Below are 26,367 nucleotides of genomic sequence, written 5' to 3'. Positions count from 1 at the left end.
CTCACTGAAACAAAGACAAAGCTCCTTTGAATTTGCCTGTTTTCTTAGTTTCTGGTGGGTTCTTCTCTGTTTCCTGCTGTTTCCTCCCACAGTGCAAACACATGCAGATCGAGGGAGGGGAACTGGAGACTGTTAAGTGACCCCAGTTACAGACTGGGGACTTGTGCCTCTTGCTCTGTATGTGCTGGGATTTTCTCCTGCGGCAGAAAGAAATAAGTTCTAACTGCTGCATGATTAGATGAACGTCTCTAATGAGTGACTATATCTAATCTTACTCTATAGGTACAACATCTCTATTCGGACAAATATTAATCTTACAGCTATTAGATTGAGTTCAGGACATATGATTTAACTCAACGGTAATGAAGTTTATATTTCAAACATCAGTATCAGAACCACTCAGAACATGTTTCCACCTCCAGTGTCTCAACCAGAAACACTGAACAATCATCAACAGAGGAGAAAACCAAGAGTCTCTTCCACCAGATTCCTGCTCTGAAGGAAACATCTTCACTCTTCATCGTGGGCAGCGAGACCAAACTCTTTAGAAACACATTTCTCAAGTCAACAACTATAGAAATTATCCCTGAAAGTATAGTCTTGGTTTGTTCTGCATGTTTCTCTAAGTCTTATATCTACAGACGTGAACCTTTACTCCTGGTGAGCTGCTGTGATCCAGGAAGACAAACCTCCTCCAATCAGATGTTACACTTTGATTTCTGTGGCTCATTGCTGTCATAACAATCCTGTTTCAGAAAATGCTCAATGACCTGAAATCTTCATGTAATTAAGACAAGTTGTTGAGTGTTGAAAAAGCATGATCTTTATCTGTACTTGGTCTGTTCTGTTCTTCACACCCTGCAGCAGGAGGCACCTGGTGGCTGTTCTGAACTTCAGAGGTCTGATGAGAGGCCGAGAACACCAGCTCATCCTGCAGAGATTCACAGAGCTGAAAAAGAAACTGGGAAACGCCAGCGGAGACAAAACCCAAGTGTTGTTTGGAGACATGCAGGTCACCATCAACACAGACTGCCTGTCCAATCTGCCGTTCTTCTGCTTCAGCTGAGTGATGGCTAATTCTACACAGACAATGAACTGATGGAGGAAAGTGAAGAACATTAAGAAGTGGAAATAATGTGGAATCTCTGGTTCCACATATTTATAAAGTAAAGCTGACCACTCAGAACATGTTTCCTCCTCCAGTGTCTCAACCAGAAACACTGAACAATCATCAACAGTGGAGAAAACCAAGAGTCTCTTCCACCAGATTCCTGCTCTAAAGGAAACATCTTCACTCTTCATCGTGGGCAGCGAGACCAAACTCTTTAGAAACACATTTCTCAAGTCAACAACTATAGAAATGATCCCTGAAAGTATAGTCTTGGTTTGTTCTGCGTGTTTCTCTGAGTCTTATATCTACAGACGTGAACCTTTACTCCTGGTGAGCTGCTGTGATCCAGAGAGACAAACCTCCTCCAATCACAAGTTACACTTTGATTTCTGTGGCTCATTACTGTCATAACAATCATAACTGATCACACATCAAAGACGAAAGAACAACTAAGACGTTGTGTAGTTGAGATAATGTGGATTCAACAGATTATATGTATTTCAATCGTTTTTAAATCATGTTCTGAAGAAGAGTTTTGTTTTTCCTTCTCAAACTACAAGTTAATATCAGAATAGTATTTATAGATTTAGATATATTTTGAATTTTATTGTCATTTATTGAGAAATTGTAATGTTTGTGTAAAAAATAAAGTTTGTTGAGTCTGACAACAGTTTGGTCAACAAAGAATCATAAAACACGGGACGAGATGTTAAAACTGTCCATTGTGCCAATAGATGGTTTTGCTCTCACATGAGATTTGCCGCGATGTTGACAGAGTGGCATGGGAGGTTTATTTCTTAGACTGGGTTAAGATGTCAATTTTGGGACACATCCTCAGTAGTGTGCCTTCGAGTCAGTGGGTGTTTCGACCTTTAATCACTAAACATCCTCATGGCCAGCTAAAGGGTGATCAAGCCTTAGCTTGTGTCCCATGCCCAATTAAGATTTCCCACGGGACTATGCAAGGCAGGGGCGTCCTCTTCCCTGAGCCAGCCCTACAGCTGACCGCATACCTCATATGCCCTCCTAAAGTTGGAGGGATCTGAATTGGGTTCTCAGGTGGGGGGTCATGAAGTTATAGCCCAGCAAGGGTCCTTCCGTTTGATCCAGATCCACTGGCTGCCTCTGTCAGCTGCTTGAGAAACTGCTCTGACGGTCTGTCGCAGAGCCTGTCCATGGATTCCAAGTTCTTTCAGCAACCTGATGGTGGAAGAAGCCACGAAACCTCTGCATCCCACTTCAACTGGCCAGACTTTTGCATTCCAGCCACGCTGAGTTGCGTCTGCTGCCATCTCTGTGTAACGCAGTTTCTTACGCTCGTAGCCCTCTTCAACAGAGTTTTCCCACGGGACTGTGAGCTCTATGATGTACACAGCCTTTCGTGAAGGAGACCAGAGAACCATGTCTGGCCTAAGGTTGGTAGAAGCAATCTCAGGTGGAAAAATGAGTTGCTGGCCAATATCGACAAGCATCTTCCAGTCCCTGGCCATGGCTAGGTGTCCAGTTTCTGGCTTCGAAGGAGGATGCTTGGGCCTTTTCTGTCCCTCCCGGATGAATGTTGTTGTTTTGACGGGATTGCTTGTTATTGGAGGTAATGAATTGGTTGCACTCCTCTTGGTCTCAAGTGCTGCAGCCAGGATCTTGAGGACCTGATTTTGCCTCCAGATGTAGCGGCCTTGAGAGGCTGGTCTTGCAACCTGTCATTATATGCTTGAGAGTCGCTGGAGCTGGACAGAGGGGGCAGGTCGGGTTTATTCATAAAGTATCTGAGACTCACATCATTGATAATCGCTGTGACACAGACTCACAAATACACATGAAGATCAACTCACCACTGAAAACAGACCTAACACAGGGTCTCAATTTCAAAATAAAGGTTCTCATAAAAGCAAACCTAATTAGTCATAGTTCTGGACTGAAGCTTTAAGTGAACATTAATAACCTTTATAATTTAAACATCTGTAAAAGAACCACTCAGAACATGTTTCCTCCTTCAGTGTCTCAACCAGAAACACTGAACAATCATCAACAGAGGAGAAAACCAAGAGTCTCTTCCACCAGATTCCTGCTCTGAAAGAAACATCTTCACTCTTCATCGTGGGCAGCGAGACCAAACTCTTTAGAAACACATTTCTCAAGTCAACAACTATAGAAATGATCCCTGAAAGTATAGTCTTGGTTTGTTCTGCATGTTTCTCTGAGTCTTATATCTACAGACGTGAACCTTTACTCCTGGTGAGCTGGATCAGAGAGTTAAACCTTCTCCAATCAGATGTTGTGTTGACACTCAGGTGTCTCTGCAGGAGGAAGAGAAAGTGGACTGTGTTAGTTTGAAGTATTGTAACAGACTCATTTTGCCTGCAGGGACTTTTCAACCCACAGATAGTGTTGAACACAAATCATGACGGACTCAAAGTTGCATCAGATCCCAAACTAAAAGTGGAACCAGCAGAAACCACAGTGAACCAGTGGAGACAGTTACACACAGTCTGTTTGAATCTTGACTGGAAACATGGACTTTGTAAACTAATCAAGATAAACTAACAATGATAGAACTTTAGACAAAGTTCTTGCTGATAACAACATTTTTAAAACAAAACTGAAAGTCAAGATTTTTGGACCAAATTTCATAAAGGACAAAAAGACACTTGCTACATTTTCATTATGAGGTGAAAATTTCTAAAGGTTCCATTTACTTAATTTGGCAAATGCAGCAATTTTACCTTTTATAACATATTTTAAGACGTAATTTCAACATTTTGAAAGTAACAGTAGCTGACCACTCAGAACATATTTCCTCCTCCAGTGTCTCAACCAGAAACACTTAACAATCATCAACAGTGGAGAAAACCAAGAGTCTCTTCCACCAGATTCCTGCTCTGAAGGAAACATCTTCACTCTTCATCGTGGGCAGCGAGACCAAACTCTTTAGAAACACATTTCTCAAGTCAACAACTATAGAAATGATCCCTGAAAGTATAGTCTTGGTTTATTCTGCATGTTTCTCTGAGTCTTATATCTACAGACGTGAACCTTTACTCCTGGTGAGCTGCTGTGATCCAGAGAGACAAACCTCCTCCAATCAGATGTTACACTTTGATTTCTGTGGCTCATTGCTGTCATAACAATCATAACTGATCAGTCATCAAAGACGAAAGAACAACAAAGACATTGTGTAGTTGAGATCATGTGGATTCAACAGTTTATATGTATGTTCAATAGATTTTAAACAATGTTCTGAAGAAGATTTTTGTTTTTCCTTCGAAAACTACAAGTTAATATCAGAATAGTATTCATAGAAATACATATATTTTGAATTTTATTGTCATTTATTGAGAAATTCTAAAGTTTGTGTGAAAAATAAAGTTTGTTGAGTCTGACAACAGTTTGGTACAACAAGACTTTAATCATAAAGTATCAGAGACTCACATCATTGATAATCGCTGTGACACAGACTCACAAATACACATGAAGATCAACTCACCACTGAAAACAGATCTAACACAGGGTCTCAATTTCAAAATAAAGGTTCTCATAACAGCAAAACTAATAACTGATACCTGTGAACCTCAAACCTTTATCTTTTTTGTCACTACATTGAGTTCTGGACTGAAACTTTAAGTGAACATTAGTGAACTTTGTATTTTAAACATCTGTATCAGAACCACTCAGAACATGTTTCCTCCTCCAGTGTCTCATCCAGAAACACTGAACAAACATCAACAGAGGAGAAAACCAAGAGTCTCTTCCACCAGATTCCTGCTCTGAAGGAATCATCTTCACTCTTCATCGTGGGCAGCGAGACCAAACTCTTTAGAAACACATTTCTCAAGTCAACAACTATAGAAATGATCCCTGAAAGTATAGTCTTGGTTTGTTCTGCTTGTTTCTCTGCGTCTTATATCTACAGACGTGAACCTTTACTCCTGGTGAGCTGCTGTGGTCCAGGAAGACAAACCTCCTCCAATCACAAGTTACACTTTGATTTCTGTGGCTCATTGCTGTCATAACAATCATAACTGATCAGTCATCAAAGCCAAAAGAACAACTAAGACGTTGTGTAGTTGAGATAATGTGGATTCAACAGTTTATATGTAAGTTCAATAGTTTTTAAACCATGTTCTGAATAAGATATTTGTTTTTCCTTCGAAAACTACAAGTTAATATCAGAATAGTATTTATAGAGTTAGATATACTTTGGATTTTATTGTCATTTATTGAGATATTTTAAAGTTTGTTTAAAAAATCATATTTGTTGAGTCTGACAACAGTTTGGTCAACAAGACTTTAATCATAATGTATCAGAGACTCACATCATTGATAATCGCTGTGACACCGACTCACAAATACACACATGAAGATCAACTCACCACTGAAAACAGACCTAACACAGGATCTCAATTTCAAAATAAAGGTTCTCATAACAGCAAAACTAATAACTGATATATATGAACCTCAAACTTTTATCTTTTTGTTACTACATTGAGTTCTGGACTGAAGCTTTAAGTTAAGATTAATGAATCTTATATTTCAAACATCAGTATCAGAACCACTCACAACATGTTTCCTCCTCCAGTGTCTCAACCAGAAACACTGAACAATCATCAACAGAGGAGAAAACCAAGAGTCTCTTCCACCAGATTCCTGCTCTGAAGGAAACATCTTCACTCTTCATCGTGGCCAGCGAGACCAAACTCTTTAGAAACACATTTCTCAAGTCAACAACTATAGAAATGATCCCTGAAAGTATAGTCTTGGTTTGTTCTGCATGTTTCTCTGAGTCTTATATCTACAGACGTGAACCTTTACTCCTGGTGAGCTGGATCCGCGAGTTACACCTCCTCCAATCAGATGTTGTGTTGACACTCAGGTGTCTCAGCTGGAGGAAGAGAAAGTGGACTGTGTTAGTTTGAAGTATTGTAACAAACTCATTTGGCCTGAAGGGACTTTTCAACCCACAGATAGTGTTGAACACAAATCATGACGGACTCAAAGTTGCATCAGATCCCAAACTAAACGTGGAACCAGCAGAAACCACAGTGAACCAGTGGAGACAGTTACACACAGCCTGTCTGAACTTGACTGGAAACAGGGACTTTGTAAACTAATCAAGATAAAATAACAATGATAGAGCTTTAGAGAAAGTTCTTGCTGATAACATTTTTAAATCAGAACTAAAAGTCAACGATTTTTTGACCAAATTTCATAAATGACCAAAAGACCCTTGCAAAATTTTCATTATGAGGTGCAGATCTCAAAAGGTTCCATTTACTTCATTTGGCACATGCAGCAATTTGACCTTTTATAACATATTTTAAGACGTAATTTCAACATTTTGAAATGAACAGTAGCTGACCTTTCAGAACATGTCTCCTCCTCCAGTGTCTCAACCAGAAACACTGTACAATCATAAAACACGGGACGAGATGTTAAAACTGTCCATTGTGCCAATAGATGGTTTTGCTCTCACATGAGATTTTCCATGATGTTGACAGAGTGGCATGGGAGGTTTATTTCTTAGACTGGGTTAAGATGTAAATTTTGGGACACATCCTCAGTAGTGTGCCTTCGAGTCAGTGGGTGTTTCGGCCTTTAATCACTAAACACCCTCATGGCCAGCTAAAGGGTGATCAAGCCTTAGCTTGTGTCCCATGCCCAATTAAGATTTCCCACAGGACTATGCAAGGCAGGGGCATCCTCTTCCCTGAGCCAACCCTACAGCTGACCACATACCTCATATGCCCTCCTCAAGCATCTTCCAGTCCCTGGCTATGGCTAGGTGTCCAGTTTCTGGCTTCGTAGGAGGATGCTTGGGCCTTTTCTGTCCCTCCCGGATGAATGTTGTTGTTTTGACGGGATTGCTTGTTTTTGGAGGTAATGAATTGGTTGCACTCCTCTTGGTCTCAAGTGCTACAGCCAAGTTCTTGAGGACCTGATTGTGCCTCCAGGTGTAGCGGCCTTGAGAGAGGCTGGTCTTGCAACCTGTCATTATATGCCTGAGAGTCGCTGGAGCTGGGCAGAGGGGGCAGGTCGGGTCCTCGCCATACCATTGATGTAGGTTTTTTGGTGCTGGAAGCACATCATAAACAGCTCTTATGATGAAGCTGATATTGCTTGCCTCCATTTGCCAAAGCTCACTCCAGTTGATCTTTCTCCTCTCCAGGCCTTCCCACCGCGTCCATTGTCCTTGTTTAGCAAGAGAGACAGCCTTTGCACTTCTTGCAGTCTCCTCCTGTCTGCGCACCTCCTCGACCATCAGCTTCCTGCGTTCAGATGTTGTTGCCTTATGGAAAGTTGGTTCGCTTGCTGCCAGGCCAAAGCCTCCTCTTCCACGCTGGATAGTCCCCACAATGTCTTGATGTCTCAGGGCTGATGTTGCTTGTTGCACAGCCTTGGATGATGTCCATTTCCATCCAGTTTGTAGGGGACGTGCAGCCTTGCTAATGGTCTGGTCATCTGAAGTCTTACTTAAGAGCACTTGTACTCCTCAGTTAGACTTGTAAGAGGTAGTTCAAGGATCCCTTTGCCAAAGAGGCCGATGTTACTCGGACATCATGGGACACCCAGCCATTTCTTCACGTATTAAGTAATGGTTCGCTCCATTTTCTCCAATGTTGTTATTGGGACCTCATAGACGGTGAGTGGCCACATTACCCGGGGGAGAAGTCCAAACTATAAGCACCAAAGCTTGAGCTTCCCAGGCAGTAGGGTCTAGTTGATGTTCTCAAGACCGTCGGCAATGTCCTGCCTTACTTGCTGCACTTGATCTTTATCCCGGAGGCTTTCGTTGTACCATCTATCATTTCAACTATTTGAAACTAACAGCAGCTTACCACTCAGAACATGTTTCCTCCTCCAGAGTCTCAACCAGAAACACTGAACAATCATCAACAGAGGAGAAAACCAAGAGTCTCTTCCACCAGATTCCTGCTCTGAAGGAAACATCTTCACTCTTCATCGTGGGCAGCGAGACCAAACTCTTTAGAAACACATTTCTCAAGTCAACAACTATAGAAATGATCCCTGAAAGTATAGTCTTGGTTTGTTCTGCATGTTTCTCTGAGTCTTATATCTACAGACGTGAACCTTTACTCCTGGTTCACTGGATCAGAGAGTTACTCCTCCAATCAGATGTTGTGTTGACACTCAGGTGTCTCAGCAGGAGGCAGAGAAAGTGGACATTGTTAGTTTGAAGTATTGTAACAGACTCATTTTGCCTGAAGGGACTTTTCAACCCACAGATAGTGTTGAACACAAATCATGACGGACTCAAAGTTGCATCAGATCCCAAACTAAAAGTGGAACCAGCAGAAACCACAGTGAACCAGTGGAGACAGTTACACACAGTCTGTCTGAATCTTGACTGGAAACAGGGACTTTGTAAACTAATCACGATAAACTAACAATGATAGAATTTAAGAGAAAGTTCTTGCTGATAACAACATTTTCAAAACAAAACGAAAAGTCAAAAAATGTTGACCAAATTTCACAGAAGAATAAAAGACACTTGCAAGATTTGCATAATGAGGTGAACATTTCTAAAGGTTCCATTTACTTCATTTTGCAAATATATTATTTGTCTTATTATTACATATTATGACATAATTTCAACAGAACAGTAGCTGACCACTCAGAACATGTTTCCTCCTCCAGTGTCTCAACCAGAAACACTGAAGAATCATCAACAGAGGAGAAAACCAAGAGTCTCTTCCAACATCTTCACTCTTCATCGTGGGCAGCGAGACCAAACTCTTTAGAAACACATTTCTCAAGTAAACAACTATAGAAATGATCCCTGAAAGTATAGTCTTGATTTGTTCTGCATGTTTCTCTGAGTCTTATATCTACAGACGTGAACCTTTACTCGTGGTGAGCTGCTGAGATCCAGAAAGACAAACCTCCTCCAATCACAAGTTACACTTTGATTTCCGTGGCTCATTACTGTCATAACAATCATAACTGATCAGTCATCAAAGACGAAAGAACAAGTAAGACTTTGTGTAGTTGAGATAATGTGGATTCAACCATTTATATGTATGTTCAATAGTTTCTAAACAATGTTCTGAAGAAGAGTTTGGTTCTTCCTTCACAATCTACAAGTTAACATCAGAATAGTATTTATAGAGTTACATATATTTTGGATTTTATTGTCATTTATTGAGATATTTTAAAGTTTTTTTAAAAAAAACAACAGTTTGGTACAACAAGACTTTAAAAATAAAAGTATCAGAGACTCACATCATTGATAATCGTTGTGACACCGACTCACAAATACACACATGAAGATCAACTCATCACTGAAAACAGACCTAACACAGGGTCTCAATTTCAAAATAAAGGTTCTCATAAAAGCAAAACTAATTACTGATACCTGTGAACCTCAAACCTTTATCTTTCTGTCCTTACATTGAGTTCTGAAGCTTTAAAGGGGACACATTGTGCCCATTCTACCACAGTTGATATGGTTCCTTGGGGTCTTAATGAGATGTCTGTAACATATTTTGGTCAAAAAACCATATGGATCCTTTAAATCAGCACCTTTTTACCCTGTCTAAAACAGCCCTCCTCAGATTGACCTGTTTTGAGTGCCCCGCCCTTGCCGGGCTCTAACGGCCCGGTTAGCTCGCGAGCTAACGCTTGCCGGGGAGCCGGAATTCCCTAGCCGGGGGGAGCCCCTAGGGAGCTAGGGATGACGGGCTCGCGGGCTAGCGGGCTCCCCGGCTAGCGTTAGCTCGCGAGCTTACCGGGCCGGTGGAGCCCGGCTAGCGTTAACTCGCTCGTCCAAGGCCACGTAGCGAGACTCCCTACATGGGCATGGTGTGACTATGACGTTTATTTCTGTCGTTATCCTATTTGCCTCACTCTAGCGTATCGTTTCTTTCATAGAGGAACCACAACAAATCGCGGGAGTTGTTTTTTTCCTGCCAGATACCCAAATTAACGTGTAGCAGCAGTACAAAAGTGGAATTTTCATAATATGACCCCTTTAACTGAACATTAATGACCTTTATATTTAAAACATCTGTATCTGAACCACTCAGAACATGTTTCCTCCTCCAGTGTCTCAACCAGAAACACTGAACAATCATCAACAGTGGAGAAAACCAAGAGTCTCTTCCACCAGATTCCTGCTCTGAAGGAAACATCTTCAGTCTTCATCGTGGGCAGCGAGACCAAACTCTTTAGAAACACATTTCTCAAGTCAACAACTATAGAAATGATCCCTGAAAGTATAGTCTTGGTTTGTTCTGCTTGTTTCTCTGAGTCTTATATCTACAGACGTGAACCTTTACTCCTGGTGAGCTGCTGTGATCCAGGAGGACAAACCTCCTCCAATCACAAGTTACACTTTGATTTCTGTGGCTCATTGCTGTCATAACAATCCTGTTTCAGAAAATGCTCAATGACCTGAAATCTTCATGTAATAAAGACAAGTTGTTGAGTGATGAAGAAGCATGAACTTTATCTGTACTTGGTCTGTTTTGTTCTTCACACCCTGCAGCAGGAGGCACCTGGTGGCTGTTCTGAACTTCAGAGGTCTGATGAGAGGTCGAGAACACCAGCTCATCCTGCAGAGATTCACAGAGCTGAAGAAGAAACTGGTCAACGCCAGCGGAGACAAAACCCAAGTGTTGTTTGGAGACATGCAGGTCACCAACAACACAGACTGTCTGTCCAATCTGCCGTTCTCCTGCCTCAGCTTCCTGCTGCCTGACGGCTAATGCTACACAGACAATGAACTGATGTGGGAAGGTGAGAGCATTAATTAGTGGATTTAAAGAGGAATCTCTGGTTCCACATATTTATAAAGTAAAGCTGACCACTCAGAACATGTTTCCTCCTCCAGTGTCTCAACCAGAAACACTGAACAATCATCAACAGTGGAGAAAACCAAGAGTCTCTTCCACCAGATTCCTGCTCTGAAGGAAACATCTTCACTCTTCATCGTGGGCAGCGAGACCAAACTCTTTAGAAACACATTTCTCAAGTCAACAACTATAGAAATGATCCCTGAAAGTATAGTCTTGGTTTGTTCTGCATGTTTCTCTGAGTCTTATATCTACAGACGTGAACCTTTACTCCTGGTGAGCAGGATCAGAGAGTTACACCTCCTCCAATCAGATGTTGTGTTGACACTCAGGTGTCTCAGCAGGAGGAAGAGAAAGTGGACTGTGTTAATTTGAAGTATTGTAACAGACTCATTTGACCTGCAGGGAATTTTTGAAACCTCTTATCCCAAAATGTCCTTCTATGTCACAACAATCAACCTGCTCAGTTCAGTATTCACCATCTGAGTTCACAAGCATCAAGATGCTGACGGGCATCAGATCAACACAAGCAAGTCTTTCCAGGCTGCTCTCCTCCCGTTTATCACTTTCTCATCTATGTCAGAACAGGACTTGTCTTATTCTTGTATTGACTTCTACTGTCCTGATGTCAATGAGGAGCTCGTTCCTCCAATCAGGAGCCAGGACATCAAACAGTCATGATTCTGTTCAGTAGCTAGCTCGCAGTGAGGGAGCAGCAAGGTGATGGGCCGATGCAGAGCAGAGTGGACGGGCTGAGGAGGAAGGTTTACCCAAGACCTGGATTTAGACTGGACCTGATCCGTTCAGAGAACGGTACACAAGTACTGGTGTCTTGATGTGGATGCATAGAGCCACTGGTAACCAGTGAAGGGAGCAGAGCACCATTACTACTGAAACATCTCAAACCTTTATCTTTCTGTCACTACATTGAGTTCTGGACTGAAGCTTTAACTGAACATTAATGACCTTTATATTAAAAATATCTGTATCAGAACCACTCAGAACATGTCTCCTCCTCCAGTGTCTCAACCAGAAACACTGAACAATCATCAACAGTGGAGAAAACCAAGAGTCTCTTCCACCAGATTCCTGCTCTGAAGGAAACATCTTCACTCTTCATCGTGGGCAGCGAGACCAAACTCTTTAGAAACACATTTCTCAAGTCAACAACTATAGAAATGATCCCTGAAAGTATAGTCTTGGTTTGTTCTGCATGTTTCTCTGAGTCTTATATCTACAGACGTGAACCTTTACTCCTGGTGAGCTGCTGTGATCCAGAGAGACAAACCTCCTCCAATCACAAGTTACACTTTGATTTCTGTGGCTCATTACTGTCATAACAATCATAACTGATCACACATCAAAGACGAAAGAACAACTAAGACGTTGTGTAGTTGAGATAATGTGGATTCAACAGATTATATGTATTTCAATCGTTTTTAAATCATGTTCTGAAGAAGAGTTTTGTTTTTCCTTCTCAAACTACAAGTTAATATCAGAATAGTATTTATAGATTTAGATATATTTTGAATTTTATTGTCATTTATTGAGAAATTGTAATGTTTGTGTAAAAAATAAAGTTTGTTGAGTCTGACAACAGTTTGGTCAACAAAGAATCATAAAACACGGGACGAGATGTTAAAACTGTCCATTGTGCCAATAGATGGTTTTGCTCTCACATGAGATTTGCCGCGATGTTGACAGAGTGGCATGGGAGGTTTATTTCTTAGACTGGGTTAAGATGTCAATTTTGGGACACATCCTCAGTAGTGTGCCTTCGAGTCAGTGGGTGTTTCGACCTTTAATCACTAAACATCCTCATGGCCAGCTAAAGGGTGATCAAGCCTTAGCTTGTGTCCCATGCCCAATTAAGATTTCCCACGGGACTATGCAAGGCAGGGGCGTCCTCTTCCCTGAGCCAGCCCTACAGCTGACCGCATACCTCATATGCCCTCCTAAAGTTGGAGGGATCTGAATTGGGTTCTCAGGTGGGGGGTCATGAAGTTATAGCCCAGCAAGGGTCCTTCCGTTTGATCCAGATCCACTGGCTGCCTCTGTCAGCTGCTTGAGAAACTGCTCTGACGGTCTGTCGCAGAGCCTGTCCATGGATTCCAAGTTCTTTCAGCAACCTGATGGTGGAAGAAGCCACGAAACCTCTGCATCCCACTTCAACTGGCCAGACTTTTGCATTCCAGCCACGCTGAGTTGCGTCTGCTGCCAACTCTGTGTAACGCAGTTTCTTACGCTCGTAGCCCTCTTCAACAGAGTTTTCCCACGGGACTGTGAGCTCTATGATGTACACAGCCTTTCGTGAAGGAGACCAGAGAACCATGTCTGGCCTAAGGTTGGTAGAAGCAATCTCAGGTGGAAAAATGAGTTGCTGGCCAATATCGACAAGCATCTTCCAGTCCCTGGCCATGGCTAGGTGTCCAGTTTCTGGCTTCGAAGGAGGATGCTTGGGCCTTTTCTGTCCCTCCCGGATGAATGTTGTTGTTTTGACGGGATTGCTTGTTTTTGGAGGTAATGAATTGGTTGCACTCCTCTTGGTCTCAAGTGCTGCAGCCAGGATCTTGAGGACCTGATTTTGCCTCCAGATGTAGCGGCCTTGAGAGGCTGGTCTTGCAACCTGTCATTATATGCTTGAGAGTCGCTGGAGCTGGACAGAGGGGGCAGGTCGGGTTTATTCCTAAAGTATCTGAGACTCACATCATTGATAATCGCTGTGACACAGACTCACAAATACACATGAAGATCAACTCACCACTGAAAACAGACCTAACACAGAGTCTCAATTTCAAAATAAAGGTTCTCATAAAAGCAAACCTAATTAGTCATAGTTCTGGACTGAAGCTTTAAGTGAACATTAATAACCTTTATAATTTAAACATCTGTAAAAGAACCACTCACAACATGTTTCCTCCTTCAGTGTCTCAACCAGAAACACTGAACAATCATCAACAGAGGAGAAAACCAAGAGTCTCTTCCACCAGATTCCTGCTCTGAAGGAAACATCTTCACTCTTCATCGTGGGCAGCGAGACCAAACTCTTTAGAAACACATTTCTCAAGTCAGCAACTATAGAAATGATCCCTGAAAGTATAGTCTTGGTTTGTTCTGGATGTTTCTCTGAGTCTTATATCTACAGACGTGAACCTTTACTCCTGGTGAGCTGCATCAGAGAGTTAAACCTTCTCCAATCAGATGTTGTGTTGACACTCAGGTGTCTCTGCAGGAGGAAGAGAAAGTGGACTATGTTAGTTTGAAGTATTGTAACAAACTCATTTTGCCTGCAGGGACTTTTCAACCCACAGATAGTGTTGAACACAAATCATGACGGACTCAAAGTTGCATCAGATCCCAAACTAAAAGTGGAACCAGCAGAAACCACAGTGAACCAGTGGAGACAGTTACACACAGCCTGTTTGAATCTTAACTGGAAACAGGAACTTTGTAAACTAATCAAGATAAACTAACAATGATAGAACTTTAGAGAAAGTTCTTGCTGATAACATTTTTAAAACAAAACTAAAAGTCAACGATTTTTGGACCAAATTTCATAAATGACAAAAAGACACTTGCAAAATTTGCATAATGAGGAGAACATTTCTCAAGGTTCAATTTACTTAATTTTGCAAATAAATTATTTTGTCTTATTATTGGATATTATATAACATAATTTCAACATTTTGAAAGTCACAGTAGCTGACCACTCAGAACATGTTTCCTCCTCCAGTGACTCAACCTGAAACACTGAACAATCATCAACAGTGGAGAAAACCAAGAGTCTCTTCCACCAGATTCCTGATCTGAAGGAAACATCTTCACTCTTCATCGTGGGCAGCGAGACCACACTCTTTAGACACACATTTCTCAAGTCAACAACTATAGAAATGATCCCTGAAAGTATAGTCTTGGTTTGTTCTGCATGTTTCTCTGAGTCTTATATCTACAGACGTGAACCTTTACTCGTGGTGAGCTGCTGTGATCCAGAGAGACAAACCTCCTCCAATCAGATGTTACACTTTGATTGCTGTGGCTCATTGCTGTCATAACAATCATAACTGATCAGTCATCAAAGCCAAAAGAACAACTAAGACGTTGTGTAGTTGAGATAATGTGGATTCAACCATTTATATGTATGTTCAATAGTTTTCAAACCATGTTCTGAAGAAGAGTTTTGTTTTTCCTTCAAACACTACACAATAATATCAGAATAGTATTTATAGAGTTAGATATATCTTGGATTTTATTGTCATTTATTAAGAAATTTGAAAGTTTGTGTAAAAAATAATGTTTGTTGAGTCTGACAACAGTTTGGTCAACTAGACTTTAATCAAAAAGTATCTGAGACTCACATCATTGATAATCGCTGTGACACAGACTCACAAATACACATGAAGATCAACTCACCACTGAAAACAAACCTAATATAGGGTATCAATTTCAGAATAAAGGTTCTGCTAACAGCAAAACTAATTACTGATACCTATGAACCTCAAACCTTTATGTTACTACATTTAGTTCTGGACTGAAGCTTTAAGTGAACATTAAGGAACCTTGTATTTTAAACATCTGTATCAGAACCACTCAGAACATGTTTCCTCCTCCAGTGACTCAACCAGAAACACTGAACAATCATCAACAGTGGAGAAAACCAAGAGTCTCTTCCACCAGATTCCTGCTCTGAAGGAAACATCTTCACTCTTCATCGTGGGCAGCGAGACCAAACTCTTTAGAAACACATTTCTCAAGTCAACAACTATAGAAATGATCCCTGAAAGTATAGTCTTGGTTTGTTCTGCATGTTTCTCTGAGTCTTATATCTACAGACGTGAACCTTTACTCCTGGTGAGCTGCTGTGGTCCAGAGAGACAAACCTCCTCTAATCAGAGCATCATAACCGACAAAAAAAACGTCACCTGCCCTCAATAAAACTGAAACCATCTGCAGTGCATAATAAACACCTTATTCTCAGTAACATGTTTCCACTTGCTGAACCTGTGGTTGCTGTGAAGTTTCTGTTTCCCCGGACACCTTCTGTCTATCACTTGCACTGATGCAAGTTTGAGCAGGGGATGTTCTCATACTTTCACTTTACAATTGGATGGTGGGGTAAACACAGTGTTTACATATACTTTGTCCCATTGGCAAACAGTGATTGGGTCATTATGGAAAGAAATGCAGTCAGAAAAGATTGAAACATGAGTCACTTCCTCTGTTGTGAACCGAGACAGGAAAACAGCTGCTTGGTTAAATAAATACATATCTAAATATGCTTCCAGGAAATGTGAGGGGCATGATATACACAAATATATCTCATCAGTCTTCAAATACACAGACTGTCTGTTTAATCTGTGTACGGCAATTAAAAAGATAATGAAGCCTAGAAGCAGGTTTGGACAGGCCTCTGAAAAGGGAAACTCCATCATGTGACACACCCTATAGTTTTGTTCTGAGTTTTTAAAAAGTGAAATATCATCAAGTGTAGAAATATGAAGTTCAGGCCAAACGGCATCTTAACTCCAGACAAACAATAAACGCGAAATATGAATGTTTTCAAAATGTAAATATGTAACAGAACAATAACCAGACAGGTCTTCTCTGCAAAGTTCATCACACCACCGAGTTAAATCAAAGCCTATTTAAGACCAACTAGAAAGAAATGTAATATCTTTAAATATCAGGGCTATAAAATGATTAAAATCTTCCACCATCTTCTAGTTTTTAGATGCAAAACGTCTCCTGGCGACTCTCAGTCACATGTTTCAGTCCTGACACGTCTCCTGAAGAAGCCGAGCAGTGGTTATAACGGTTTCCTCAAAGGGAGAAGGTCGTGAAAATACAAGGAATTGTTCAGGAGAAAAGAATCAAAACCTGGACTTGCCTTGAACTTATCTGTTTTCTAGTGAAGTAAAAACTTTAACATACAATTTCACCATTCAAGACTTATTATTTAAATTAGCAGTTAATTAAATTTGGAAAATCAATTAATTATCAATAGATTTTGTCCTCATGCAGAAGGTGAAGTCACATGATTTCTAAAATAAAGCCTGAACCACAGGATGAGAAGCTACGCAACAGTTCAGGTTTTCTCATGTGTCTGCCCATAAGAGGAAATGTGCAGGTGCACGAACGGAAAGCAACGCATGCGTTCATGATTTAAATAACATCCTGTCATTTGCATTACCACAAATATCTTCTCAGTGTCGGGTCGACCTGCTGCAGAGACACAAGAGTTGTCACCTGTGAGTTTTGCAGCCTTCAGGATGTGTCGCAGATGTTTCCCCAGAAGATCCTACAAAGAGTCAACACAGCATCAAACAGGTAAACTAAGTTATCTACAGGCTGCAGGGATTTAAGGTCCAGTTTATATTCTGACAGTAATACACAGTTTGATCCTGGGCTGGTAACAAACAAGCTGATGTAATCTGGACCAGACAAGAGCTGTGGTTACTGAACAGAACTATAAGTTTAGTGGGAAATTGTGCTGCAAGATCGTATTATTCGATTGTCATGAATAATACACGTTATCTGATTTTAAACTTCTTCACTGAGTTACCAGAGAACATCACCTCGTCTGTATAACACTTCTTTATGGATCAGTTCTTGAGTGACACCTCCCTTCATCACGATTGATATGGTCAGTTAGCAACACCGCAAAACCACATCCTTAAAATTATCATAGCGAAGAAGGATCTATCACAGGCCTGTATGAGCTTTGTTCAGGTGGGTCTAATACACTGCCTCCGGAGTCTATACGTATTATTGAAAGGAGAAGACGGAAATGAAAGGGAAGGGGAGCAGCAGCTCAACAATGGATGGAAATAATTTGGGAAAATGGAACTCCCCCCCCCACCCCAGTGTGAGATAAGATAAGCAACAGAACGCCTTATCGGTCAGCTCACGTGAATGTGACAGGCTCCCACTGCAGTTCCGGTCTGGTCTGGTTGAGGTCACCCTGCGGAAGCTGGGAATGAAACCGGGTCTTGATTGGTGGATTCGTGCGGGGGGGGGGGGGGTGTTACAGTGACAAGTTGCTATTCTGCTTTTACTTGTAAGGGATGGAAGCTATTATTCCCTCGGCCTCAACACACAAAGACACACGGCAGCTTGTTGGAACATGACTGCTGGTTGTTTACTGAGGGAGAAGATTCATCGGATCTGAGCTTCGAGAATCAGCAACGGCTTTGTTTGTGACCGAAAACAGCCGATCGAGCGTCTCTCTGACTCTGGAGCTGTGTGGACGGAAGACGAATCTGAAGCGGAGTGGATGATTTTTCAAACAGAAACGTGGTGGTGATAAACTGTGTCCTCTCCATGTTAGCAGATGGGCCATGGACCAGACAGAAGGATCAAAATACACAACAGCATTTCTTTTCTCAGGTAGTTCCAATGTTTGTGTTCATTTTTTTCCCTATAGGTTTGGATTTAGTTATTTGTTTGATGTTGTAAGAACAGAGAGAAACGTCACGATCGACAGTCAACAGCTGTTTTCATCTTCATCTTTCAAAACGGAACTATTCAAAGCAGAGGATTTGCTGGTTTTCCTTGATGTTAAATGACAGTAAATGATCAATTCAAATGGGAATTTAACCCACAGATGTTTTAAAGATCATTTAATGACCAACTGAGAACACGTGGACAGTTAAAATCCATAAAGTGCTGCACAAATGAACAGTTCTCCAAACATAGAAAACCTCCAAACACATATCTCTGGCAGGAAGTTGGGCATTGTGTTCCGAGGTATCCTGTCATCAATTACTATTTGACAAGTGGAACCTTTGACCTGTTGGTGGCGCTAAAGATTCCTCTACAGGCACAACGAATGTGTCTGTAATGGAAATTTCAAGACACAGTAAAAACAACAGAGTGAGAGAGTGTCCAGCATTGCTTCAGTGCTGGTGTGTCTAAAAAAAGACCAGCTCCCTCTCTCTCTCTCTCTCTCTCTCTCTGTGTGTGTGTGTGTGTGTGTGTGTGTGTGTGTGTGAGTGTGTGTTCCCCCTCCCTGGAACCATCAGTCACATAGCAGGAGGAGCTTGTTGCCTTTATAATGCAGAGCAGCTGTAGAGCAGCTCACAGAGCAGCAGGACCAGGGTGAGTAGCTCCTCCCGACAAGCTCAGACACAAACATGTTTTATCTGCGTGTCCGAACCGAATGATCATGTGTGTTCCTGTGACTTCGTGTTTGTAATGACTGTGTGAGATTCACTCTGAGCTGCTTATTGTTAATTCATCTGATTTTAAAAGCTATTTGCATGATTATTGATTATGATTAGCTTGAAGTCCAATGTGCTGTGTACCGCACTTTCACTTTGTTGTATTCATGGGATACTCTCTCCTTTGAATCATATGACTTTTTTACGATTGTATTTTTCACTACTCCTTTGTGGTTAACTGGGATGAGGATGTTGAAGTTGTGCTTTAATTCAATGAAATACATATTCCTCTTCTAAAGTATGTTTCTGTTTAACTTGATGATTCATTTCATCTTTGGTGGAAAAATGCTATTTTGTTGGAGTTTTATTTCTCAAGTATTACAGGAAGTTGTGTTAGCAGCAATTATAATTATTTAGCTAAAGCTAGCTTTTAAGGTTTGTTTTTCTATCTAAAATATAAGAAAATATCTTTAGGGTCATTTTAAAATGTAGCTTGTGAGATACTTAAAACATTAAAAAGTAGGAAAGCATCAAGAAATGTATTGTTGTTGAAAAATCTAATTGAATAAGAATATTCTAGCTTGCTAATGCGGTGAGCTAGTGCTAATTAGCTAAGAAGCTAACACTGAAATCTCCTGTTTTCCACTAACTTGATTTCTCCTGACGAACGTGAACTGTTGGTTTTTCGTCCTCACTGACTCGTTGACTCAATTGCAGGTTGCTGGTCCAATTTCCTCACTTGCTTCAGGATGCGGACCCGGTCGAGCTCCACGCAGTCAGAGGGCAACTTCCTCCCCAGCCAGGGGGGGAGTTCTGAGGGAGGAGGAGGAGGAGGAGGAAGAGGAGGCTGGTTAAACGGGAAGTTCCAGAAGTTGTTCCGACGGCCAGGAGGTCAGGAGAGCGGCAACACCACCGGCAACATCCCCGGTAACATCACCAGCCCCGACAGCCAACCCCTGCCCAGCGGCCCCGAGAGGCCTCCCACACCAGGTACAGCAGCTGAATTCATACTCATATATTAATACACACAATCTGATATTATACATTGTTTGTGTGGGGTCTAATATTCAATCATCTGTATTTTAAGCCTTAAAAAGTCTTGAATATGTTGAAATACCACACACAAGGTCTCAAATAGGTTTAATACGATTAATCAACTACTGCTGCATTTCTTTTTAAAGGTCCAGTGTAGATGATTACGATGAAAGGATCAATTGAATATTGAATATAAATTCATTCTAGTGAAATTTTCATTAGTGTTTTTCATCTAAATTGTACAAATTGTTGTTTTATTTACCCTAGAATGGGCCGTTTATATTAAAATACTTCATATCTACATCAGGAGCGGGACCTCTCTGTTGTTTTGGTGGCCTGCATAGTTTGTGATATCTGCAATATTTACAGAATGTTTTAGCTGCAGCCCTAATCTGCAGTTCATCTCTGAGGTTTACACAAATCATTTTCATCTTAAACTCGGCCCTAGTTTAAAAAGCGCCCTTGTCTTTGCTCTTCTCTCCCAGCGATCCTCAAATTCGAGCAGAACCTTGAACAGAGCCGCTTCTGGGAGGCCAGCCAGCAGCTGATAGAGAGAGAGGAGCGTCTATTCAGTGAGAACCCCGAGGCCGAGGGGCTTCAAGGTCACGAGGAGGAGGTGAACAGTCTCGCTGCTGACTATAAAGCCCTGGAGCGCCTCATCCTGGAGACTCTACAGCAGAGTTTGTCTCTCAAGTCGGGGGGGGTCAGCACCGAGGCTCTGAGGTCTGCTGTGAAGGCCGTTTACCAGGAGGACGAGCAGGACCAGCTGTGGAAGCAGAGGGATGGGACCCCGCCCAGCTGGAGGGCCAGGGGCTGGATGGAGCTCCACGACAAAACTGTCCGCCGCTTGGTGAAGGATCATATGGACAATCCTTCGACTCCTCCTGCCAACCAGGTGGAGCAGTCCTCTGTGGAGGCTGACGTCTGCAGCATGGGCCGGCAGCTGCTGGCCGACCTGCAGCTGGTGGTGGGTGTGGTGAAGACCTGCTACCCAGCACATGTGAACATCTGTGATTTCTACGCCAGGATTTTCCACCAAAAAACCAGCTCCAGGCTCAAGAAGCTCGCAGACTTCGGTCTGGGGATAAAGGACTGTACGTTCCTCCTGCGCTGGGTGAACGAGTACTATCCAGGGTGAGTCCTGGATTCAACTCGTGTTTGAAGTAATTATCACGTTGAGGATACAGTCAACATTGTGGTTTTACTACTTTTACCAAAGTAGAATATCTGAATGCTTATTTCAGTTTCATAGAAACATTCAAGATCCAAGAAGGAGGATGCCATTTTGATGGCTCTTTGTTTTTCACACAATTCTTCTTTGATAAAACCAAAGTGTTCACGGTCTCCAGTGTTGTCGGTGCCCACCATTTTCTAATGCCTTTCTTTTCTAGTATCACATTTGAGACAAAACCTGCGCGTGTACCAAAGAATTATTCAAATTTAACCTACTGATCTAATGAGTTTAGTCATGCTTCCCAGAGGAGAAACCCTTTGGATTGTCCTGGTCCCAGTTTAAGAGACCTTTTCCATCCCTAACTCCTGTGTCTGTTCATTCTCTTGCTTGCTTTCATATTTAAACAAGTCATTGCCTGGGGTGGGTTTGAAATTGTGAAACTCACAGAAAGAGATCACGAGTGAAAGCTGTGACTTCTCCTCCTCTGTCAGACTCTTTCTGAAGCCGGAGCTGGTCGGGGAGATCAGTGTTGAGCCGCTGGGAAAGCTGCTGTCTGAGGAGCACCTGAAACCTCTGGAAGAACAATACCTGAGCACTAAACAGGTAACAGGAGCTCCTAGTGTCGGTGAGAAATCTCAGATCTGGATCAGAATGTGTTTTCAGACTGTGTAACACGTCGTCTTGTTTTCAGATCGAACTGACGACTTACATCCGCCGCGTTCTGGAGCAAGAGAAACAAAAGTGGAAAGACGGAGAGGAGCCGGAGATGGAGGACGGCTGCTACAACAGTCCTGTGTCCTACGACATCATTCAGGTACATCATCAACACGACAGCATGATGTTGAGATGATCATAATCAGTATTTGTATGATCGTGCATCCCGGAGGTCGCTCACAGTGATTCTCCACCCGGGAGGCATCAGGTCACTTCTGGGAGTCTTAAGAAGGATGTGGAGGATGCTGTTATTTATCGTGTTCTCCCTCCCTCTGTAGTTCATCAATGGGATGGTGACTCTAGCTGAGAAAGTGGTGGGAGACCTGCACAAGGCCCGGAGCATAACGAGTGAACTGGACACTTTGATGAAGAGGTAACGTTTCAAAGACATTTCACTCTTTACATCATGAAACGACTGTGGAGGTGAAAATCAACTGTTCTCCTTCAAACACAAACTCCTGCAGCTTCAAGCTCTTCCAGGACGAAGTCATGAAGAAGAACCAAAGCAACAGGAAAGCCGTCATCAAGGCGAACCTCGGGGGGGTCCAACAGTTCACGTACGTTTCTGAGGCTTCAAATCAAAATCCTGATCGATGGCACGTCTGCAGGTTTCAGTGGGAGCTGACGTAGCTTCTGGGTTCTATCTGCAGGAATGTTCTCCAGAAGAATGGTCACCTGTTCCAAGAGGACGCCAGGAGAAACTGTCTGAAGGTTCTGAGCGACATGAAGGAATCTGCACAGACGTACTTACTGAGCTCCGTGCACGACGTCCTCAAGGTGAGCTTATTTACACATGTACTCTCCATCACTCACTAAATACACTGTTTTTTGCACCACACATATGGAAACACTGAATAATTTATATCTTGGGAGAATAAGATTAGTTTTATTATCTATTTGGAGTATTTCTATTTTCATAAATACACAAAGCAACAAACACAAGAGAGATAAATAGACATAAATATTGAATTGCAGCACCATGCGACATATGCACCACAGATCCTTACAGGTGTATTAGTTTGCACTCACCCAGTTCCCATGTTTGTAATTGTAACTTTGACTCTTCTCTGCTCTGGATGAAAGTGTTAACTGGTCATTGCATCATATTTCTTCCTCATGCAGCCACATTACCGCAAACTGGGAACCAGTGAGTGGCTGAACAAGCCCGAGTTTGAGAGGCTGCTGGACAGCATCCAGACGCAGAGCAAAGAGCTTCAGGGTTCAAAGGAATCCTGTCACCAGGTACTGATCAAAGCATCGAACACACTCTACCCTTCAAAATAAAACAATAAAGAATAGAGAAGTATAAATCTTTGCATAAGAAATAGGCTATTTTTCTACAAATAAAAAGTTAAGAAATGAAACTAACATAATGGTGTGTGTTGTTTTTTAATCCCAGGAGCTGATGTGCCAGTTTTATCAGGAGGTGACAGTGGAATATGTGAGGAGGCTCCTGAAGGGAGGAGTCAAGCTGAAGGACAAGAGCCAGCAGGATAGAGCCTGCATGATGGTGAAAGACAACGCACACAGTCTGCACGAGATATTCATCGAAATGGTGAGAATTCATCCTCAATAACTAAAAGCATGTGGGCAGGTGCTGTGGACCGACACCAGTAAATCAGCGGAGCTTCTAATATGAATTAGAAATGCTTTTACCAAACTAAATCTGGTTCAGATACCTCTTACTTCTGTATTATTGTGGTTACAGGAGGAAGGTCTGTTTCTGTTTCTATTAGTTATTGTAACCTGACACACACAAGATAACACAATAGATTACAAAACACCAACAACTATCCACGTCAGAGAGAGACGGAGAATCAGACTTGGAGAAAATGTGATTGTTTCTCCAGGTGCAGGCACGAAAATACACAGACAAACATAAATATCCGGTGTCACGGCAGAACCACGGCAGTATCGCTGCTCCTCTCCATCCTGAGATATTTGTATTCTTCCAGTTTTGAATCCGTCACATATCAGAAACGCCCACTCGGCCACTGGGACGTTTTCTGGACATTTTCCTGAAGGGCTGCAGGAAAAGTTAGGGGAACATTTCGGGTGGAGCTCACTCAGACATTCTTGTCTTGTCTCCAGAGAAGAGATCCTGAAACTGTTGAGTGGTCTTCAGATACATTCTACATGAGCAGACGCTCTTATAAACATGAACATCTCTAGAATACAGACGTCCTCAGTCACTAGCAGACTCGGTTCCTGCCCAAGCGTTTTATCACACATGTCCTCCCTCTGATTTCACAACGAGCTTCACTGGACTGAGCAGCGAGTGACTCATCTGTGACCGAGGGGAAACTCCAGAGTGGATCCTCCTCCACCGTGGCCCCTCGGGATCAGAATCCGGCCTCGGTCACGAGATGTGCTGATTGGTGATTGGGGAAACTCGGGCACTAATGTAACTGCTCCGTCTTGGCAGGGCTCAAAGGAAGACTGGCTGAAGGAAATCCTCACCACGATTGCAGAAGTGATAAAACTCCAGGATCTTCCCGCCATCCAGATGCAAGTAGCATCCCTGGGAAATGCCTTTCCTGACCTGAGGTAACATTTCCCACATTAACTTTAACACAACAAAAAATGATGCATATCTCACAAAGACATGCAGAGGCCTCGTTTGTTTATGGTGAATAAATAAATAAGTATAAGTGACCGAATATGGACAGAGGATGTGGGTCGTTTACATGACAGCACGGGGAGGATAAATAAAACCAGAGAGCAGAAAGTGAACTGAGCCAAGAAGGACACACAGGAAGATATCAAGAGTTCAAAGCTCGCCCTGTTCTAAGAGTCGATGAGAGCAGAGAGGGAGCTGGTTTGTGACGTGTTTGTGTGCATAGAGTTGTGTGTGTGGAGTTTGATTTGCTGTATTACTTGTTTTTGTCCTATGCTTTTAGCCCTGAGTCACTATAACACGTTAAAACTGCGTCTCAGTCTTTGGTTCAATTGTCGTTTTTCCAATTTCCTTGATGCTAAATGTGGATTTTTCTCCCCCCCCTCGCCCACAGTGATAAACACGTGGTGGCTCTGCTCAAGCTCAAGACCAACATCACCAAAGCCGACAGGAGAAAGGTCAATTTGACTCTGTCGGACGTTTTGAGAGAAAGCAGCGGCGCCGGCTCACGGTCCTTTTTCTCCAAAGTTCAGGTGAAGTGAGGAAGTGGAAGTGAGCTGCAGCGTCTGAGGACAGGGAAGTGTTTACTGAGCATTAGAGCATGGAACCTCAATAATAGTAAAAAAGTAATAACACACGTTGTATTTATCAACCTGCACATGAGCAGGATTTCTCATTTAATGTCCAGTATTATGAACTTCAGTGTTTGTGTGTAAGTATTATTGAGTGTAGTTACTGTATGAATGTACAAACTCAACTTTGCAAACGTGGTGCTGTTTACTGCTAAAACCCATCAGGTCAGTTTGTGTGTATTTTATTTTGTTTACAGAAAATAGGTCAAGATCAAGTGTATTGCTCTTGTGTATATTTGTACATGATTTGTGTCGTAGAGAATATTGTGTTAAAATAATTTAAGCTTCAAAATAAAGTGGGTAAAACCTCAGTGTGGTTTGGTTGTAGTAGTATCACAGTATTCCACACATCATACATCCTGGATATTACTGATTCCTTTGATAATCCTCTGTTGTGTTTCAGTTATTTATGTTAATAAATCCCTTTTGTTAAGCCTCGTTAAGAACCATGTACCAACATTTACTCTAAACAGTAGGTGAAGGGTTAAATTCATGAGCATGTAGTTTAGGAGGAGTCACAGGGAAAGATATCGTCCCTGCAGCCAAAAACCAGAATGTGGCTTTTCCCAAAGGTCAGAGGTCAAGGCTTGTAATGGCTCCAGTTCTTCATCACTGACTCTTCATCGGGGGAGAGGTAACACCACTGATCAAACAACAGGAGTTCTTCCACTCAGCGTCAACATCAACATCATTCATGAACAATTCTGGGAAATAATTGCTCTTTAGTGAAGGAGCGGAAATCGATGTGTCTGAAGTTTCTTGTTTTTAAGGCGTGAAGGGAAGGAAGTGAGTGTGCCGAGAATTACAGTCAGCCCGTTGTGTCTTTCCTTTGTGTGTGTGTGTGTGTGTGTGTGTGTGTGTGTGTGTGTGTGTGTGTGTGTGTGTGTGTGTGTGTGTGTGTGTGTGTGTGTGTGTGTGTGAGGAAGGATGTTGCTCAGGAAGACGGAGCCACAGCTACAAGCCCCCCTCTGGAGAGCGAGAGCGACAGAGGGTCAGTGAACTGCAGCCGTAAAAACCAGTTCATTAACTGGAAACTGCTTAATGGAAAAACATCACTGATGAGGTGAGATGAGATAAGATAAGATAAGATAAGATGAGATGAGATAAGTTAAGATGAGA

At 42.1% G+C, this 26,367-nt stretch overlaps 2 protein-coding genes, 13 non-coding genes and 1 pseudogene across 18 annotated transcripts in view; 2 read left to right on the top strand and 14 right to left on the bottom strand.

Annotated features, from left to right (window-relative positions):
- exoc3l4 (exocyst complex component 3-like 4) overlaps positions 1–11,214 on the top strand; it is a 29,203-nt gene extending 17,989 nt beyond the window's left edge. Inside the window, exon 16 of one of the 2 annotated variants that reach the window (XM_053433861.1) lies at positions 10,614–11,214. In XM_053433861.1, coding sequence (XP_053289836.1) covers positions 10,614–10,833 — 220 coding nt within the window. In that variant the 3' untranslated portion in view covers positions 10,834–11,214. Of the gene's footprint in view, positions 1–864; positions 1,780–10,613 lie in introns of those variants that run through there. The other variant, XM_053433862.1, reaches the window with a different exon arrangement.
- Positions 395–602, bottom strand: LOC128451986 (small nucleolar RNA U3). The gene has a single exon (XR_008340498.1). It is a non-coding gene; the product is annotated as a small nucleolar RNA U3 (small nucleolar RNA).
- On the bottom strand, positions 1,176–1,383 carry LOC128451977 (small nucleolar RNA U3). The gene has a single exon (XR_008340489.1). It is a non-coding gene; the product is annotated as a small nucleolar RNA U3 (small nucleolar RNA).
- Positions 3,081–3,288, bottom strand: LOC128451980 (small nucleolar RNA U3). The gene has a single exon (XR_008340492.1). It is a non-coding gene; the product is annotated as a small nucleolar RNA U3 (small nucleolar RNA).
- Positions 3,890–4,097, bottom strand: LOC128451981 (small nucleolar RNA U3). The gene has a single exon (XR_008340493.1). It is a non-coding gene; the product is annotated as a small nucleolar RNA U3 (small nucleolar RNA).
- Positions 4,775–4,982, bottom strand: LOC128451985 (small nucleolar RNA U3). The gene has a single exon (XR_008340497.1). It is a non-coding gene; the product is annotated as a small nucleolar RNA U3 (small nucleolar RNA).
- Positions 5,660–5,867, bottom strand: LOC128451982 (small nucleolar RNA U3). Its single transcript, XR_008340494.1, has one exon. It is a non-coding gene; the product is annotated as a small nucleolar RNA U3 (small nucleolar RNA).
- Positions 7,943–8,150, bottom strand: LOC128451978 (small nucleolar RNA U3). Its single transcript, XR_008340490.1, has one exon. It is a non-coding gene; the product is annotated as a small nucleolar RNA U3 (small nucleolar RNA).
- Positions 8,737–8,922, bottom strand: LOC128451987 (uncharacterized; annotated as a pseudogene).
- LOC128451976 (small nucleolar RNA U3) lies at positions 10,144–10,351 on the bottom strand. Its single transcript, XR_008340488.1, has one exon. It is a non-coding gene; the product is annotated as a small nucleolar RNA U3 (small nucleolar RNA).
- On the bottom strand, positions 10,931–11,138 carry LOC128451973 (small nucleolar RNA U3). Its single transcript, XR_008340485.1, has one exon. It is a non-coding gene; the product is annotated as a small nucleolar RNA U3 (small nucleolar RNA).
- A 699-nt stretch (positions 11,215–11,913) lies between the features above and the next one.
- Positions 11,914–12,121, bottom strand: LOC128451974 (small nucleolar RNA U3). The gene has a single exon (XR_008340486.1). It is a non-coding gene; the product is annotated as a small nucleolar RNA U3 (small nucleolar RNA).
- A 1,697-nt stretch (positions 12,122–13,818) lies between these two features.
- Positions 13,819–14,026, bottom strand: LOC128451983 (small nucleolar RNA U3). Its single transcript, XR_008340495.1, has one exon. It is a non-coding gene; the product is annotated as a small nucleolar RNA U3 (small nucleolar RNA).
- A 599-nt stretch (positions 14,027–14,625) lies between these two features.
- LOC128451984 (small nucleolar RNA U3) lies at positions 14,626–14,833 on the bottom strand. The gene has a single exon (XR_008340496.1). It is a non-coding gene; the product is annotated as a small nucleolar RNA U3 (small nucleolar RNA).
- A 669-nt stretch (positions 14,834–15,502) lies between these two features.
- On the bottom strand, positions 15,503–15,710 carry LOC128451975 (small nucleolar RNA U3). The gene has a single exon (XR_008340487.1). It is a non-coding gene; the product is annotated as a small nucleolar RNA U3 (small nucleolar RNA).
- Positions 15,711–17,085: 1,375 nt separating this feature from the next.
- LOC128450427 (tumor necrosis factor alpha-induced protein 2) lies at positions 17,086–25,559 on the top strand. Of its 3 annotated transcripts, XM_053433857.1 has the most exons (13): positions 17,146–17,244; positions 18,248–18,303; positions 19,794–20,066; positions 20,597–21,245; positions 21,777–21,888; positions 21,977–22,099; positions 22,278–22,372; positions 22,464–22,556; positions 22,650–22,776; positions 23,122–23,241; positions 23,399–23,554; positions 24,425–24,546; positions 25,011–25,559. In XM_053433857.1, the coding sequence occupies exons 1-13, from the start codon at positions 17,198–17,200 to the stop codon at positions 25,156–25,158; spliced, it is 2,121 nt and encodes a 706-aa protein (XP_053289832.1). In that variant the 5' UTR covers positions 17,146–17,197; the 3' UTR covers positions 25,159–25,559. The 3 variants fall into 3 exon arrangements, with proteins under 3 accessions (XP_053289833.1, XP_053289832.1, XP_053289834.1); XM_053433858.1 differs by lacking the exon at positions 18,248–18,303 and having other exon boundaries at positions 17,086–17,244; XM_053433859.1 differs by lacking the exons at positions 17,146–17,244; positions 18,248–18,303 and adding an exon at positions 18,947–19,014.
- The last annotated feature ends 808 nt before the right edge of the window (positions 25,560–26,367 follow it).

This window comes from Pleuronectes platessa, chromosome 11 (assembly GCF_947347685.1).
Source record: "Pleuronectes platessa chromosome 11, fPlePla1.1, whole genome shotgun sequence".
Classification (NCBI taxonomy): Eukaryota; Metazoa; Chordata; class Actinopteri; order Pleuronectiformes; family Pleuronectidae; genus Pleuronectes; species Pleuronectes platessa.
This window is presented reverse-complemented; position numbering and strand designations above follow the sequence as displayed.

Coding starts and splice junctions, on each gene's coding strand:
- LOC128450427 (XM_053433857.1), top strand. CDS start 17,198: ATGTTTCCCCAGAAGATCCTACAAAGAGTCAACACAGCATCAAACAG. Junction 20,067..20,596: donor CGAGAGGCCTCCCACACCAG/GTACAGCAGCTG, acceptor CTTCTCTCCCAG/CGATCCTCAAATTCGAGCAG. Junction 22,100..22,277: donor TGTCCTACGACATCATTCAG/GTACATCATCAA, acceptor CTCCCTCTGTAG/TTCATCAATGGGATGGTGAC.